Source organism: Drosophila bipectinata, chromosome 3R, assembly GCF_030179905.1.
Source record: "Drosophila bipectinata strain 14024-0381.07 chromosome 3R, DbipHiC1v2, whole genome shotgun sequence".
Lineage (NCBI taxonomy): Eukaryota > Metazoa > Arthropoda > Insecta > Diptera > Drosophilidae > Drosophila > Drosophila bipectinata.
The window spans coordinates 22,921,949-22,939,290 of record NC_091739.1 but is presented as its reverse complement, the minus strand read 5'-3'; the positions used below and the strand labels follow the sequence as shown (position 1 = coordinate 22,939,290).

The window sequence follows — 17,342 nt, the reverse complement described above, 5'->3', positions numbered from 1 at the left end:
ATATTTTTAAGTTTTTTATTCTAATAACTTGGTTTATATTTTACATTTATATAAGGATCGGCGTACCATATGCGATAAATATCTGATTATAACCGCCGGGGTATATCACTTCGGCTCCGCCCGAAGTTATCTTTCTTTTCTGGTATTACTTAAATTCTTACATTAAACAAGATACATTTTTCGTCCAAAAGTATGCAACGTTGACTAACATTCACCACGGAAATATCAGAAAATTTCAAAACCTTAAAATTGATATTAAAAATCTTATTTTAAAAATCATATCTTAAACCACAAAGGAGACCTTCTGCAGTTATAAATCCTGGTGGTTTTGTGGACGCCCGTGTAATCGAGCAAACATTCGGCTCCATTATTCTCAAAAGAGATCTCTCCGAGTTTGTATTCCGGGTTGAGAGCCACACGTAGAATGTAGCGCCGGTTGACGGGCACTGTGGTTACGTCCACCCATTGGCAGTCCAGGACATCGGTGTATACATCAGCGCAACCGACCGAAATACCTGTTGAAAAGAAGGATTTTAATTAAGAACCTGAGAGCATTGTTTTGAACTTACCCTGGGTTGTGTTCCCGCAGGTGTACTTGCTGCGGATGCCGGGCCGACACTCGGAATCCATCAGGCAGAAGGAAGCTTTGTGCCCCTGGGCCACCTTCTTGTACTTCAGGTCGTATACATCAAAGGTGGCGAACACGTTCATGCTGTGATAGTGTCTGTGGCACTGGTGCCACACCCAATCCTTGTAGTTGGCATACGGGCTCACGTCAGCCGTGCCCACATTGCTGGCCTTGACAGAGAAACGTAGCAGTTTCCTCTCGGCGTTGGGCTGAGTCCTTCGGATCTCATACGCGTCGGCAGACACACAGTGCTCCTCCATGGCGCAGGTGAGCCGCGACATAGGCACCGCCTCCAGTCGAGCGCTCCTTTCTATGTCCCGGAGTCCAATTTCAAGATCAGCCGAATAGCTCACACAGGACACAACCGTAACGTTCGGATTCCGTGCGTTGCAAAGGTTAGGATAGTGGGACTCCCGCGTGCAGTCCGCCAGACGGCGCTCGTTGCCACGACAAAGAGTTCCTACCATTCCCCAAGGATGCTTCTTGCTGTTCCCGTGCTCCGTGCTTTGAATGGCCTTGGAGGCATACCCCAATCCCAGCTGGCGGCACACTACGTTACCCTCCCGCATGCTCCAAGTAGTGCTGCAGATAGTTCCCCATGTCGCGCCAAAATCAAAGCTTACCTCTACGCGCCCTTCCCGCAGCACTTGGACCGCTCCGCGACTGGGGCGATCGGTTGCCAGGCGCACCTTCATGTTCCGGTAGTTGTTTTCCACATTTAGACCTCTATTGCACAAACACTGGCCGAACCCGAGCACAAGGAAGAGGAGGATGAGCATCGGTTGTGGTTCCATGGCGCGCCTGGTAACTTCTGACTGGCTATGCTGAAAACCCAAGCCGCTTTAAAGCGGAGGAAACAATGCCCCTGGGGGAACAACTGGAAAATGGGGCTACATATGTAGGAGGTATATTGTGCGTTCTATTTTCCCATCGGTAGACCCACATCTGCTAAGCAGGCGGCACTACCAACGAGAACACGTTTGTATACAAAACTCGGCTGGCAAAATGCCTATTCCGAGCGCATGAGTGTGCTCTTGTTTTTTGCGGTTTCTGTTTTTAGGGGGTATGGAGTGCATTTGTAAACAAAACAAATTCTGTTCGCCTGTTATGACTCGAGCAGCTTGGTGATCGCCTCTTTCAGTTCTTCCGGCTTGAACACGCCTCGCTCTGTAATGATGCCGGTGATCAGACTAGCGGGTGTCACATCGAAGGCGGGGTTCCAGCAGTTTATGCCTGGCGCAGCGATGCGGTGCTCTCCCACGTGCGTCATCTCCCGGTCCGGTCGCTCCTCAATAATGATGTGGTCGCCGCCCGGTATGGCCAGATCAATGGAGGTTAGTGGGGCGGCCACATAGAAGGGCACACCGTGGTGCTTGGCCACAACCGCGATTTGGTAGGTGCCTATTTTGTTGGCCGTGTCGCCATTGGCAGCCACCTGAAGGAAAGGTTATAAAGTAAGTCCAGGCTTCATCATGTTCATTATGCTTCTATATTTACCCGATCAGCTCCGACCACCACTCCAGCCACATTCTTGGCCCGCAGAAGAGCCGCCACCATGCTGTCCAGGACCAAGGTGGCTGGGAATTTCTCGTGCACCAGTTCATAGGCTGTGAGTCGAGCTCCCTGATTGTACGGACGGGTTTCTGTGCAGTACACGTGCTCTGGAATACATTAGTCAATAATTTAAATGATATTCAAGGAACCTCCAATATCAGGCTGAAATTATTAACGCTTACCCAGTTTTCCCAGTTCGGCCAGCTGACGCACTACTCCTAGAGCCGTTCCATATCCGGCGGTGGCTAGGGAGCCCGTGTTGCAGTGGGTGAGTACCCGCACTGGTCCCGTCGTACCAGTTGGAGCGCCGGCCGTCTCCGCCACACGCTTCAGAATCGCCTTGGCGCCATGTGCTCCGATGGCTCGGTTATCGGCAATGTCTTTCTCGAGCATCGCCTCGGTGGCATTCAGGAATCTTTAAAGTAACATGGTAAACGTTGGCGTCGCCTTGGGCTTGGGTTGCTTGCTTAGCGACGTTGGAAGTTACCTGTCCTTCATGGCGGCTACGTCGATGGTCTCGTCCTTGGTGAGGTCGTTGGCCAGGGCTAACAGCTCATCCGCGGCGATTTTCATGTTGACCGCCGTGGGTCGAGCGGAAACCAAGTAGTTAAGCTTTCCCTCCACCTCCTGGCGCAGCCTCTTCTTGTTCTCGAACTCCTCGGGGTAGATTTCCACGGCCAGGGAAAGGCATCCCACGATGGCGATGGCGGGGGCACCTCTTACCTTAAAAAGTGAAAGACATAGTGGATGCCAATGGCATGATGAGGTGTTTTCTACAAGTTTTTAATTGTTCGGATTATAAATAGTACAATTACGTCGAACTAAATCGCTAACTAAGCATTGCCGATTCTAGTCAGGGTGGACTTGGTACTAGGGGACTTGGTTTAGTTCAGGACTAGTTGTTAACAACAACCCGAGGAAGCTTTTGGCAAGTATTTAGACAAGGCCGGGATGATAAGAGATCTTGTGACCTTGGTGGGTTTATCAGATGACGGAGCAAAAAAAAGAAAGACGCGGTAAACATTTTACATTTCATAATGTCGGGAGTTCCGCGTGATAAGGCACGTGTTCCCAACCTAAACGGTCCAAATGAGGCTGAATGAAGTGTCCGGGGGCATTAGCCCACCAAGAGCCATTCGCCAAGTGACGTGCAAGGAGTAGTTTTATTTTTGGCAAGCGTTTTTAAAAAATTTTTAATTTCAATTACGTTATTTATAGTCGCACAAGAGACAGACGACAAGCGACAACCGACAAACGACAAACGTCGAGTGATCATTGCTCAGATTAAGAAATGTACCAATAAGAATTTTAATGGATGCCACGAATATTTGTCATTAGTGGGCATTTGGGCGGCAGATTCGGCCCAGGGTCGTTTATCCTTTGGGACTCACCTGCATTTTGTTAATGACCTTCCAGCCGTCCTCCACGCCGCGGACGGCCACATACTTGGACTGGACGGGCAGCAGCAGCTGGTCGAGGATGTCCAGGCTTCCCCGCGAGTATTTGATCGATTGCAGACTCATCTCTCTACGGTTTGTACTGTAACTGGCAAGAATAGAGCAAGAATTATTAGTGGCCGGAATCGGACGAGGCTGTTTCCACACTTCTTGGCTGCCAATGGAGCACGGCCAGCGAATCGCTGGCAATTTATCAGTTATTAATCGAACGCAACCGCACCACCGCAGGTTTCAAAGCTCTCAACGCTTCTTGGCTACGTCCGCCAGGCGAACGGATCACTGAGAAACTGAACGTGGCGCACGCTGCTCTGGCCGTGGGCTTGGGGCGTCGAAAGAGTTTTAACGATTTCGGGTTTTGGGGCGATTGTGAGAGCGAAAGTGGTGAGAGCAGCACGCCGGCGTTACACATGAAAAATTAATCCAATTATTTTGGCACATTTTTTGTTTACCAAGTGACTTGGTCACTTGGTCAAAAACAATCATCGGATTAACTGGCTAAACATTTCATGATTATTTGAAACTAAACCTATTTGTACGATTTGATATTTTATCCAAACTAGGCTATAATCTTTTTCTTGAATTAACTTATCTTATCATACTTTTTATGACCATTTCGGTGATAATTGTCAGATAATAATTGGGTCTTACAAAGTAAGAGAAGGGCTTTTTGTAAATGGATAGGATTTCTAGCAGTGTACAATCCCTCGGAGGTGAGGAGGCCGGTAAAGAGGCATTTGCCGTGGAATCGACTAGACATTGGCGATTAATTCAATCTGACACACTGGCCGGTGCTGCTCTGTTTCTGCCTCAGTCGACTGACTGCTCTGCTCTTGCCTATTGATAAAGGCTTCGGCTGCTGACGTTGAATTTTCTTGTTGACATCTGTAGGTCTGTGGGGCTGTGGAGGGGCTAGCTAGCGGACCCCAGTAATTAATCGCCTAGCTTATCTGTCACCGCACATTATTATTAGGCAATTTTGAGTGCTGGTTAATTTATGCGGCTGCAATTAGTTGGGCCCACGGCATGACAGGAACTTTTGCATTGGTCCTGTGCCAAGAACATGGCAAATTTATTGAAACGAGGGGCGGTATCTCCACAGCTCTTCGTGGGCTTTTGTTTTTGTTTTCCCTTGCTGGTGCAGCAACTGGTGGTTGCTGTAAAATAACCTCACCCACCCACACTGTAGCATCGGCTGGCGCCAGGTGAGAGCTGGTTATGAAACAATCGGATCTGCAAGAATTTACGTAAAAATAGGTGTGTTGAAGGCATCTCTTACCTGTTATTAATAATTTAGGCAGTGATTTGGTTGTAGACTTAGTAAACTCCTTGACTTTGGCTTCGAAGACTGGAGAGTGGGGCTACCTCTTTCAACGTGCTTCCGTCTCTCTTAGCCGGCTGTGGCGAGGGCAGAAACAACGTAACACGTGTCTGATATCATTAATTGGTTCGTATTTTGACAAGATAGTCCGGTTTTATTAATAGATCTCTAGAAATGCGCAAATCGCCACTAAAATTCCCTTCCGGCGTTTTATTTACTCGAAAATGTCCACAGCAAAATGTCCCACTGGCATGGGAAGCAAAACACTCAGCAGCTGGCGGTCTGGCCCTTTTTGTGGTGATTTTTAGCCATTTTATAGCTAGTTTAATGTTCTTAAATCAGTCAGGATTTTGAAAAACATGTTTTTTAGAATTTTAACTAACTAATTTAAATTATTACATGGATAAATGGTTATTTTAAACACTTCTGCCTCTTAAAAAAAAGTTCAAATTTTGTCGAGCTAGTACTTCCTTACATTTTGCAACACTAAAGTACAGTTTCTCCACCAGCCGCCAGATGGCTCTCGCTCCAGTGGGCGCAAGATTCAAACTCAGTAGCCCGTCAGATTTATTTTTTGGACAAAAATAAACAAAAATTGGTATCCATCATGGGAAAAGCGTCACTTTACCGCTTAGTGCCAGACAAAACGGTCTTCCTGCTGTGCGACATCCAGGAAAAGTTTAGACCCGCAATTCCGCTGATAGATTCTCTGATAAAAAACACCGCTAAGCTGGTAAGACGGCAAAAGTGACAGGATAATGGGCGTGTTCTAATGCTAATTCGCATTCCAGCTGGCAGCGGGCAAGGTTTTCCAGGTGCCATTACTGGTCACCGAGCAGTATCCCGAAAGGCTGGGCAAGACCGTCTGCGAGCTGGACATCGAACATGCCTGCCTCAAAGTGGCCAAGACCCGCTTCTCCATGCTGGTGGACCCGGTCCGCAAAAGCATGGCCGATATCTACGGTGGGAAGCCGAAGACGGCAGTGCTGTTCGGCATGGAGGTGCGTAATTTCAAGAGTGTATAATTAATATTGGTTTTATTGAAGTTGTTGGAGTGGGCTATGGCAGTCCTAAATTAAATCTTGTAGGGCTTTTTTATTTCGTATTAATGATTCTCTTCTATACCAGACCCATGTGTGCATCGAACAAACTGCATTTGATCTGCTGAACGAAAAGATTGATGTTTGGTTGGTGGCCGACTGCTGTGCCTCGCGGATTAATCAGGATCGTGATTTGGCCCTGGAGCGATTGCGTCACATCGGTTGTAACATCGCCAGCTCGGAGAGCATTATCTTCAATTTATTGGGAGACAAGAATCACAAGGCCTTTAAGCAGATTGCTCCCCTGGTTAAGGACGCTTCCGCCGATATGCAGCTGTGGGGACCCACGAAGATGGCGCCAAAGAAATGACCCTAGCGGCTTCTTTAATCTTTGATATTCGGCTAGTAAATGATCCTGATGTGGTATGCAGTATGCAGAGTGTGTTTTTGGCCGGCTCATATGGGGAATTATGAAAGAAGGACCCACCGGTAGGGCCAGGCTCCCTGTCTTCGTCAACTCATAAACATCTTGGCCAAGTGGACAGCTGAATGGCGCAGCTGGACCGGGAGGCGGCAGTGGCATTTGGTGCTGCCCCTTTTTTGCCTAAGCGGCGCCTTATAAGCCCCATCAAATGCCGCTGCCATTGCCACATCCACCACAACCCATATCCCATCGATAGATGCAACAGCTCCTGCTTCTGCTTTTGCTCCTGCTGCTTTTGCTGCTGCTGTTGCTGCCAATTTATGCAATGACTTTGACTTGGCTTGGACCTGGAATTGGCCGGCGGGGCAGTTAAATTTTATGATGCAATCGCGACAATCTCCAGCGCCCATCTAGCCATCTTCCATCGGCGCTGCAGGCAGCTATCGAGTCCCGCCAGAACGAGTGCTCCTGCGATCCTATCCGCTCCAAGTGATGGTGACAATGTAGGCAGGCGTCTGATTGACTCATAACAGGCCACGCAAACATCGCGATCTTGATCGCCATTTGCATGCCAAGGAGATCCGCGCCTCCGGCAGCTGGCAATTTATTTGCCTAAGCCTAGGTTGTCCCGGGTTTCGGTTCGCATCTCCGACTCTATCTCCAGCTCGGAACATCCACTAAACCACTCGCAAGTCGCGAGTGCAACTGATGGCGATGGCATCTCGGCACGCGATAAGTCAACAACTTATCCGGGTCCTCGCCAGATCTCTGATCTATCCAATTAGGTACGCCAAGCCAGTGTGAATTTAATTCCGCCTCAAACCTAAGCAGGGGGCGTGCCAAGCATCTGCGTTAAAAGTGAATTGGGCTAACGGCAACGTGCGTAAACACTTATGAGCCCCATCCTAGTCCCTCCCAGCTCCGAGTTCCAAGTTTCAAGCTCCACTGGACTAAGACCCACTTGATTTTAAGCTCTAAGCCCAGGAAAGTCATAAATTTCTGGCCTTGAAACTGGTTTTTTTATTTTCAGTGCCGACTTCGCACTTGGTGTATTAATAAATTCGGTTTTTCTTTTTTTGCCGAACGATAAAAAAAATGTAAAGATGATAAATCTGTGAAATTGCCAGCTCGATGTGCAAATGAACACGGGGATCGATGCTCTATGGCTCCATTTCCATTTCCACTTCCAGCCACGATCCTCAGCTGCTCCGACTGGGTGCTGCTGCTGCTGTGGTGAATCGATGAACGATTGGCGGTGCTGCCGAGGGAATTTATGTGCTGGCAGCCTGGCAAGTGGCAACTGTGGACACGTTCATAGATCAAACCGGGGAACAGCCCGTAAATCCACTTGAATCCGCCGAGTCGAAGTTTCTATTCCCTGGCCGAGCCATAAACAAACACGAATTAAGGAAAACCGATTCCCTAAAATTAAGAAATTTATCAAAATAATGCTGGCTTTCCAACTTAGGCTCACTCTAATGGGTTCGGAGGATTCGATCACAAGTTAATCCGCCAAAAATCATTAATTTTGGAGGCAGCCTCCGAGGCGGAGTACCCTATTTGAATTCGGTATTAAAACACGGTTTGTCCGGTTTCAAATTCCTGCAACTCTGTTGCCAACTGTGTTGACAAATGTGAGAATGCCAGGCGGCGCTTCAAAGAGCCATCCTACTTTGACTACGAATCCGAATCCGAATCCGACTCTACCGTTCCCTTATGGCTGGCTCTCGGATGCAGACTGCAGTTCGTTCACTCAGATTGCATAATTTATGGAGCCGCCTGCCCAAATTAGCCAAAATCTTGCCCGGGGCCCAGCTCCCCCATTAATGAGACAACTAATGAAAGATCGCTTGCATTTCCCACACTTTGCAGCAAGCAGCTCTATAGCTATATAGCAATGCGGCATGGAGAACTCCGTTTGGATTTCTCATGCCACAATTAGTGCAATCATTTCTTCATGCTAATTATTCGTTTGTTCTTCAAAATACCGCTTTCCAGCGTGGGGGCGTGGCACCTGGCACTAGCGGTCATAGGGAAATTCTGTTTCGAGTCTTCCGCCTTCCGAGTCGGAGTCTTCAACCTCGACTCCACATTCATATTTCCATCCACGTCACCTGTTAACCCACAAAATGCATGTGGCCAGTGACCAGCAATTAGCCGACTGAGATCTGTATCGGTGCTCTGTTAAGTGGCCGCGAGTACATCTAATTAGCATATGAAATACACATTCGAAGGGGCCGGTCTCACATTTCTCTGGAGCCGCCCTGGCTGGGGGGTGTTTCTGGGTGCCAGTTGCCCAGGGCACACGTATTAATTATGGTCCGGTTATGATTGCGGGCCAGGCAGCGGCGATAATCGTTCGCTACTTAACAAGACTCCGGGAATCTGGAAATGCGTGTGGAAGAGCGTTACCCCATCGAATGCGTATACAATTCTAGATTCCTACGGAGTCGTGATATAACACTTAAGCCCCTCTGATTATTATACAATCCGACCTTATTTATTCAGCAGTCTGATTGCTTGTGGGCCTTACCAATTGGAGTCTCTGGTGGTAACCTTAACAATGACTTGGAAAGTGGGATAACTAGATAGATTCTATATCTTTAAGAATTAATTTCGCTCTAGAGTTGGCTTGGAATTCGACTTATTTCAATGATATTTGTGGGCTTGGGGCTCCACCTGCTGCGCCAATTGAATGGTCAAGCCGGGACAATGGGTCAGGCCGAGCCACTGGCGGAGCTCCTGTCGGCGATTAGGATCACCACTGTTTGTTTCCAGCCTGTCCGATCGCTCAAACTAGATCAGGCGGAGATATGAATGCTGTTTACACCGTGTCTCCGAATGTTTTCTCTCAATTCCAGTGCTATCTTCGCGTTTATCAAACAATACCGCGACGGCGGCCACAATGGGGCGACAGCTGGAAAAGCAGTGAAAGGCCGGCCACAGGTCCGGTGTCTGGCCCGGCATGCTCCAGTTGTATTCCCGCTTTGGAGGCATATGCCGGGCCAGAATGAACCCTCATATATGTTACTAATTTGCTTAAATGCTGGCCCGATTGCGGGCAATTCGCTTTTTGGATTTTTGGCCGCCACAGCCACATCGGTGGCACATAAAAGTCGCCGAAAAAGATTTGCACAAATTTATGCTGTAAATTCAAGTCGAGTATTTATATGGGCAATCGGCCAACAATAGCGGCCAGGTCCAACACATTTACGTGCTTTATTGCGGCCCCCGTCTCTTTTGCAATCTCCATACAGTTTTTGCTGTTTTTGTGGTCAAATCAAAGTGACTCGACTCGCATTTGACTTTGGAGCTTGAGCAGTTGCAGTTGCAGTTGCCATATTTGGGAGATTTCACTTGCTTGGATCTTCCTCGGTGGAGCGTGTCGCGGGGGCGGACAATTAGATATGCACAATGTGCATTTACTTTCTAGCCAAATTAGCATATGTTTCTGGCAGGAATTCCACCTGGAAATTCCATCCTGTGATTGAAAAAGAAAGTGACAGAGGATGACACAGAGGATGCTTTCTGTGAGCCTGTGCATTTTCATTACCCAGCCTGCTCTGATCGATTGCTCGACCCCCAGAGGTTCAGTTCGATTGCTTTCGCTGACCCAGCCCCAAACGAGTTCGAGCAACTCCTGCAATAATCCACTTGACTCAAATGTCAGAGGCTTTTCAGAGGTTCAAGCTGTACCAATTTTTCAGATCGGTCAAAGCATTTTGTCACGACTCCCTATAAACACCTAGTACCAATTGAAATGATCGAGCGCCGGCTCCGGAGTCCGGACCACAATGGTTGTTATTAAATCGAAGTAATTTGTGCCTGGCCAACAAAAGAAGCCGCCAGTGGCTCTGGGATTTGCGACTGCCGTTGCACTCGTAATGGAAAGTGAAGTTTTGGCCGGCAGATTCACTTTTTAGCTGACAAGGCAGCAACAATGGCCACAGAAGCCACGACAACAAGTGCCCTGCCAGGGAAATGGGCTAATGATAATGGCTAGGAAGGGAGCAAGCCCTGGCTCTAATTGGCCTTATTAGACTTTGCTCCAGTTCATTGCCCGTCTCCCACAAGCCACCTCAGACTCAGTCTCAGCTGCTGCTGCTCTGTCAAATGCATTCAATTAAGGTTAATTTATAGCCACTTCCCATCCGTAATTACCAAATGCTCGCTGGCCTCGGCTCGGGCCAACAAAAATGTGTCAGTACGTTGGCAAAACTTTTGCGGTTATGATTTGTGAACAACTCCAATATGTCGGCTAGCTTTCGGCCATTGTCCAATTCGGCCGGCTTTGATTAATGGAGTGTGTGGCCGCTGGAAATTGGCACACTCCGGTAAGTGGCGCGTTGTGGTGAGCGATGTAGGTGATGTTCCCAAGATCATCTTGGTAGACCTGCGATTCTGATTTCGAATCCGAATCCGAATGCCGGGCACATGCCGGGGCTGGCCAGTTAGCCAAGTTTTTCGGCTTGTAGGCCTGTCAGGCGGCAGCACAAAACTGACAGCCAACATTGACAACCCGCGACGACCACGGAATGGCCAACAAGGGGCTTCTTTGTCCAGGATCAGAACCACACAGAAAAAAAGAGAAATCAGTAATCAATCACAAATGGACTTTAATGTGTTTAAAATATAAAATAAATAATTGGATTTCTTAGATCACTTAGAACCATATTAGTTCTGTACCTCTTTTTTATTAAAGATCTATGTAGTTTCTTCCCGTGCAGACTTATATGCACAACAAAGTCCCAGCAACGGTAGCCCATGTTGGACATTCAAATAATGGAATGATGTTATACCTGCGGCATGACCCATATCAGTTTTCCTTTGGACTTCAACTGCCCGAGGCTGTACCGCTCTTTCGATTTTTTGCTAGCCCCCGGAAAAAGTTCATCGGGTCGTGGACGGAGATTTTTGGCATATGAAAAGTGAAATTCCCCAGGCCGCAGAGCTCATTTGAATGGGACCCACGCTCTGATCGGGGTCTGTGTGAATGAACGACCGGGTAACTGACAGGATGACTGACCGACCGGGCGATTGAACAAATGAACGGGCTGCCTGCCAGCGGACCGGCAAATGAAATGTGTTGACAGTGAGCGAGGCGATCTCAAAGTGAAATGTAGGAGGTTTTATGCTGATTTCCACAAACTGCAGCAAACTGCAATGCAACAGCTGCTTGCAGGCCGCAATTTGGTGGAAAAATCAAAAGTGAAGGCGTTGCGGGAGATCTTCTTCTTCGGCCAGAAAGGCTTTCATTAAATTTCCAACCGAAATGCAATTGCCAGAGATCTTGTTGGAAGAAGAACCGAATAGGTTATACCGATGAAAACCCAAAAGCACTCATTTGGCGCTTTTTACTCGGCGGAGTGCTTTGCCTTTTGTTTTTGCGCTGGAAAACGGGTTTTCCTTGCACCAATTCCACTCGACTTTCCACTCAATTTCCTTGGGCTCTCGGGTGTTGCTCTTTATTTTAATTTGCTGGCGAAAATATGCGGGCAAAGTGCTAATGAGACATAATGACATAACAGCCGCCACGGCCAGGACTAATTTATTATTCCCGTGGCCCTCCCTTTCTCCATCCTAGCCAAGCTGAGATCCTGTACTGTGCCTTGCATGCTGCCACTGTAGATGCCTTTGCCAATATTTCCTAATATTCGCAATCATTTAACTTAATGTGCGAACATTAATTTTCCTAGCCGAGGATGAGGATGCGAATGCAACTGGCCTGCGACTGCGAACTTTATGCGATGCAATCCAAGACACTGCTCCTGCTGGCAGGCAATCTACCGCTGGATCTCACCGCATTCATCGCTGGGCAAATAACCGAACACGATATTCACTAATGAGACTGGGTAACGCAATGTGGGCGTGTCGCCGCCGGCCTTCGTGAGCCAACAACAAACAATTCAATTTTCAAATCCCGCGGCCAGGGCAGCCGCCCAATACCAAAAACAAAAAGTACTTGCCGGGAGGGGGTTTCGGACCGGGGAAGAAATAAAACATTTTCAATTTATAGCTTAATGCATGCAACGTGCGTCAGATTGCAGCACCAGATTGCAGCTATGAAGAGGAGTTCCATTGGCCCCCTAGTAGCGGGGGTGGGAATGGGAATGGGAGTGCGACCGCCGGATAGTTGGACAATTGGACACTGGGGAGTTGAGGCCCCGATCTGCCGTATTAAGTTTCACTCCGCAGTAGCAATTTGTCACTCACAAATAAAGTATTCCCGAAGAGATTCTCCTGTTCCGGCGACTGGAAGGCTGTGAGAGCCGTCAGCCAAAGAGGCATCATTAAGTGCGCCGGCCCAGACACTTTTCAATGCCACTTGTGTTGACTTTTCAACCCAAAAACAAAAAAGAAGCGAAACGAAAACGAAACCGGCAAACGGAGCCGTGAAAACGAAAATGATTCCAGAAAAAGAGAAACCGTGGCAAGTGTGTGGGCCATTCGGTATCCGAGTGTGATGGCTGTCACTCACTTGCTCAGAAGAGACCAACTGGCCAAGGGCAATGGCAGTGGCCGAGACTAGATGTTACCCCGAGTCACTGGGTCAACTTGGTAAAGGCAAACACAGGGCATAAATATGGAACTGCAATAGACAAGCAAAAAATGTTTAGAATATTTTTATATTTTCAGCACCTAACATTGCAAGTAATTTTTTACATGTTCTAAAAACTAACATAAAATTTTAACATAAAACCTTTAGCAAGAATTCTTTCTATTGACAATGCCTCAAAGACTTTGTAAAATTATGTTAAAAGAAGCAAACACTAAGACGGCAAATCCTCGCCTTGCAGAGACAAAAGACTTAGGGCACAAACTTGGCCGGAACGCACTTGATGCGTTTCGCGAGTGGCGTTTTATTGTTAGTTCTCGGTTTTTGCCCATTTCTTTTGGCCACTTCAAAGCCGCCGCTGAACACAAATAACACAATGAGCCTTAAACTGTGAGCTGTATGGCAGCGAGTCAGTGCGCGTCTTAGCCCACTTAGAGCAGTGAAAAATCAACATCGAATTATGGCAACAACAAAATCGCAGTCAACAGTCGTTCCCCATGTTGTCTTGTGTGCTACAAGTGGTACAAGTACAACACCCTCTTCCCTCGCCCGATACCCCAGCAGTCAAACACCCCTGATTGCCCCCTGACTCCACGCGAGTGGAGAATTCTGGGCTGTCGAACATTCTAAGCGCACGCGGTGAAAGTCTTGAAACGCTCTCGGCTGCCTCAATGACAAGAAATTCTGGTCTTCATAATGAGGCTTATAAATGTTTTTATGGTGGCAGCTGAGCCACAAGAATAACAAAAATAAAAGCAACCACGTACCCAGCTCTAACACCGACTATTCCTCGCATTCTCTGATGGTCTAACTACAATTTGGCATGTGCACCATTTATTAGAGTCAAGCAAAGCCTCAAACTCATGCACTTGGCCGTGTGGCCGTGTGGCAAATTGGTTTTTTAATTGCTCTGTTTCATATTTAACTCGCGTATGAATTTTCCGGTGCAAGTTGATGGCTTCTTGGTCGTTATGCAGGTGTATTTCAGTTGTTTGATTAATCTATTGGATCGATGTGAAGATGCCGAGATATCTCCGAGGCGAAGTTGATTGTACTGATGTGCGGAAAATGCGCGGCCCCATTGGAGATCGTCCAAGTCGGATCATTAATCTGTCAAATTGAAAATGGGAAATCGCTTCTCTGGCAATTCGAACGCTTTGCGACCGAGCTCGGGAGCAATTTGTGTCAACGCTATCGCGGATCGGCCAAATATATGTGGTAGTCGGGGATCACGATCCCTCGGCGAGATCTCTTATTCAATAAGCGATTGTTCAGTGACAAATTGCAGCCGGTTAAATTCCCAGGATTACTGTTAGGGGCAGAGAGTAACCGCCTCTTCCGTCTAATCAAGCTGATTACCTCAGAATCTAAGATTCCATTTCCATATGCATATCCACGGGTAGTTGCAATCGCAATCCAAGTGCCGATTGCTATTGCTTCCTGGGTTATGACTTCTGCGGCTGTGCCAAGAATTAGTTGTGGAAAAATTAACACCACGCGGGAACGGCATTGACCACAAGGCTGCTGATTGTTCTTCTGGGTCCGAGGAAAACTGAAAACAATTTACGGGAATCGTACTGCCGGTGCAACTGCAACTTCAGCTTCAGCTGGCCAAGAACCAGCTGTTTGGCCAAGTGCAATGACCGGCTGCAAATTGCGCTTTTGCAGCCAGCTCGCAGCACAAATTGATTTGAATGAAAGCTGCCCAGGTCAGGACTCTGGATAGGATGGGAGCGATTTGAAGAGGGGTGCCAGTTCTCCCCATTTACCATCTTTTCTTTTACTGTTAGCTCATCTCTGATTGATTTCTGCTGCCGCTGCTGCTGTCACCTTTGACACATTTGGCAACGGGTTGGGCCGGACCGAACGGAGCTCATCAATTGGTTGTTGGCCAGGAAATCGAATAAGAAGAGAAATGAGAACTTTTAGCCTATTTTAAGTTTATCCAAATACTTCTTAGATTATACTTTTAAAGGCAGGAACTCCTGTTCGATCTATCCACTTTTATTTACCATTTCAGCTCTGCCCAGAAGCAAAACCAACTTCCACTAATCTTGACAATCGTCCGAAATCGACATGTAAGGCCCTTAAAATGCATGTATTCGTTCTCGGGTTGGGCTGTGCCAAAAGCAGTGGGCGTGGTACACTCCCCTGCCCAGGAGTTGGCTAACCAGACCACCGAGTGCTCAAGTCCAGGCCAGAACCGAACAGAGGTTTTCGGCAATTATCAAGATGATGTTTGCCAGTTGTTGTTGTCTGCGACATTCGTTAGATGCCTTGCGTGGGCGGGAGGAGAGAGGTTTGGCCTGGTCTTGGAACCGAAACTAGAACTGGGTGTGGGCGCACCATGGGTGTGGGTGTGGGTATCGCAGACCCTATCCCTATTCCTATCCGTGGCCCTATATCGAATGGTCATTAGTGCAGAGCAATCGTTAGACTTTTAAATGCCCACCACGTTCTGCCAGTTCTTGGATTTTTTGGCCTGTTTTCGTTACGAATATCATACCAATTAAGTTGGGGAAAACACACATTGGAGGTAAACCAAAATAGAGTGTTGGGAATCAGAAACACGGCTTTAACCACGTACTAAATGATATTATCCTCTGCATAAAGGGTATTATTGGACAATAACAAGGGGAAAGTCAGAAACATGGGACTATCTTGTTTATAGGTTAGGGATAGGTTCCACTTTCCTGATGGATATGAAAATATATATTTTAAATGTTATATTTTTATAGGAAAGCAATAAGTTTTTAAACGGTAATAGCCAGTCGATTAGACAAACTCATTAGTGCTACTTTTTATTTAGCTTGTTCGATATATCATCTTAGCAGCTGCGTGGTACTACTATATGGTATGTGGTCGGATCCTCTCGCATGTACAACCAATTAGCCGATTGGCGTAGAACGAGATCGAGAGCGGACTGGCAGTGGCAGTGGCACGCAGTGGCGAAAGCACCAACCGATTCATAAATCAACAAAAAAAATTATAAAACAATCGGAATGCCGGTTGCCAATAAACGTTAATTGCGAGTACAGGACAATGTGATGCGACGATGGCCATGAAAGCGAGGTATGAGGATATCGATATGGATGATATGGATGCGGCGACACCGAAACCGACACCGAGACCGTCTCCGGATCGGACATCGCTGCAGTCGGTCATGGACACAGGAGCACAGAGCCTACTATGTACATACATCAGCGAAACATCAGCATCAGAAAATGCAAATTGCTGTGGAGCATCAGGGTATGTTGGTGCTGCTGCTGAGCGTGTTGCGCCAATTTGCTTGGCCTGCCAACGTCTGTCAACGTGTCTTGTGGCCCTTCTTGGACTCCTCAGCTGCCGCTCAGAGCTTCTGGGATCCATAGCTCCTGGTTTTTACACTACAGATCGCTTGGTCGGTCGGTCGGTCCTTGTCGGCCATTGGCAATTACATGCAGCTCACGTCCTGTCAAAGTTGAAAGATGACAAATCAACTTGACAGCCGCGCCAATTTGCATGACCACATGGTTAGAGTCGCCAAGACTGCGATGATAATAATGATGATGATGGCCGCGATGATGATGATTATTATGCATACGCCATGTGGGGGGCTGAGATGGGAGTCGGGAGATCGGAGACGTGGAGATCTCCACGGGCTTTCGCCTTGACGCCCGACATTGTGTAATAATTGGCAGTTCGTGGAAAGCTCGATTTTGATGTCGATTAATTGGATCGCCTGTTTGCAGTTGAATTTTTCTCATATTGCCTTGATAGAGCGGCTTGTTGGCTCTTTGCCTGATGGAATGCTGGCAGGAGGCCGAATCGCAGAAGCTTCGCAGGTGGAATTAGCATATTAATTTACGGCCCCGGCGATTGGAGCCATTTTATTTGCAATGCTCTCTTCGCGGTAATTGCGATTGACGAACGTCCATTAGAGTTAAATTTTATTGCTCTCGTATAAAACCGAATTGAAATAGGCCCCAGAGCTCCTGGGGTTGCCGAATGGCCAAATAGCAGAATAGCCGAACAGCCGGCGACAGCTTCCGTCATGTTAATGGCTTGGTCATAAGTTCGCCTCGCAAGAGGCGGCTAGACAGTGGCCATCCCAGCAGGAGATTCATCTCCGACGGTGCCAAGATTCAACTTCGTCCACTTTTCGCACACAGCAAAGGAACAGAGCCGGCTGCAGGGGATTGGAGTGGAATGGAGAGGTGCAGTAGCTGCCCACAGGTTTGTAATGAAGGCAACAATACCAATCGCTGGCCATATATCACAAGAGGGCTAAGCCAGCTAAGCAAAGACGTCGTTTACGCAAATTAGTGACTCATAATTTTTGAAGATCACTGTCGGTGGAGAATTTAGGGCGCACTTGTACTTTGA

The 17,342-nt window shown here is 47.6% G+C and overlaps 3 protein-coding genes across 5 annotated transcripts; 1 reads left to right on the top strand and 2 right to left on the bottom strand.

Moving 5' to 3' along the window:
• Positions 1-65: 65 nt before the first annotated feature.
• Loxl1 (Lysyl oxidase-like 1) lies at positions 66-1,443 on the bottom strand. The gene is made up of 2 exons (XM_017233939.3): positions 570-1,443; positions 66-515 (listed from the first exon to the last, which is right to left on the bottom strand). The coding sequence occupies exons 1-2, from the start codon at positions 1,420-1,422 to the stop codon at positions 277-279; spliced, it is 1,092 nt and encodes a 363-aa protein (XP_017089428.2). The 5' UTR covers positions 1,423-1,443; the 3' UTR covers positions 66-276.
• Positions 1,444-1,513: 70 nt separating this feature from the next.
• Positions 1,514-5,223, bottom strand: LOC108120320 (methylthioribose-1-phosphate isomerase). 3 transcript variants are annotated; one of them, XM_017233938.3, is made up of 6 exons: positions 4,916-5,223; positions 3,574-3,721; positions 2,670-2,905; positions 2,365-2,597; positions 2,126-2,289; positions 1,514-2,063 (listed from the first exon to the last, which is right to left on the bottom strand). In XM_017233938.3, exons 2-6 carry the CDS (start codon positions 3,703-3,705, stop codon positions 1,734-1,736), a joined length of 1,095 nt encoding a protein of 364 aa, XP_017089427.2. In that variant the 5' UTR covers positions 3,706-3,721; positions 4,916-5,223; the 3' UTR covers positions 1,514-1,733. The 3 variants fall into 3 exon arrangements, with proteins under 3 accessions (XP_017089427.2, XP_017089425.2, XP_017089426.2); XM_017233936.3 differs by having other exon boundaries at positions 3,574-3,727; positions 4,916-5,222; XM_017233937.3 differs by lacking the exon at positions 4,916-5,223 and adding an exon at positions 3,787-3,930 and having other exon boundaries at positions 3,574-3,727.
• Positions 5,224-5,474: 251 nt separating this feature from the next.
• On the top strand, positions 5,475-6,420 carry LOC108120263 (isochorismatase domain-containing protein 1). The gene is made up of 3 exons (XM_017233814.3): positions 5,475-5,690; positions 5,749-5,958; positions 6,086-6,420. The coding sequence occupies exons 1-3, from the start codon at positions 5,565-5,567 to the stop codon at positions 6,365-6,367; spliced, it is 618 nt and encodes a 205-aa protein (XP_017089303.2). The 5' UTR covers positions 5,475-5,564; the 3' UTR covers positions 6,368-6,420.
• Positions 6,421-17,342: the final 10,922 nt, after the last annotated feature.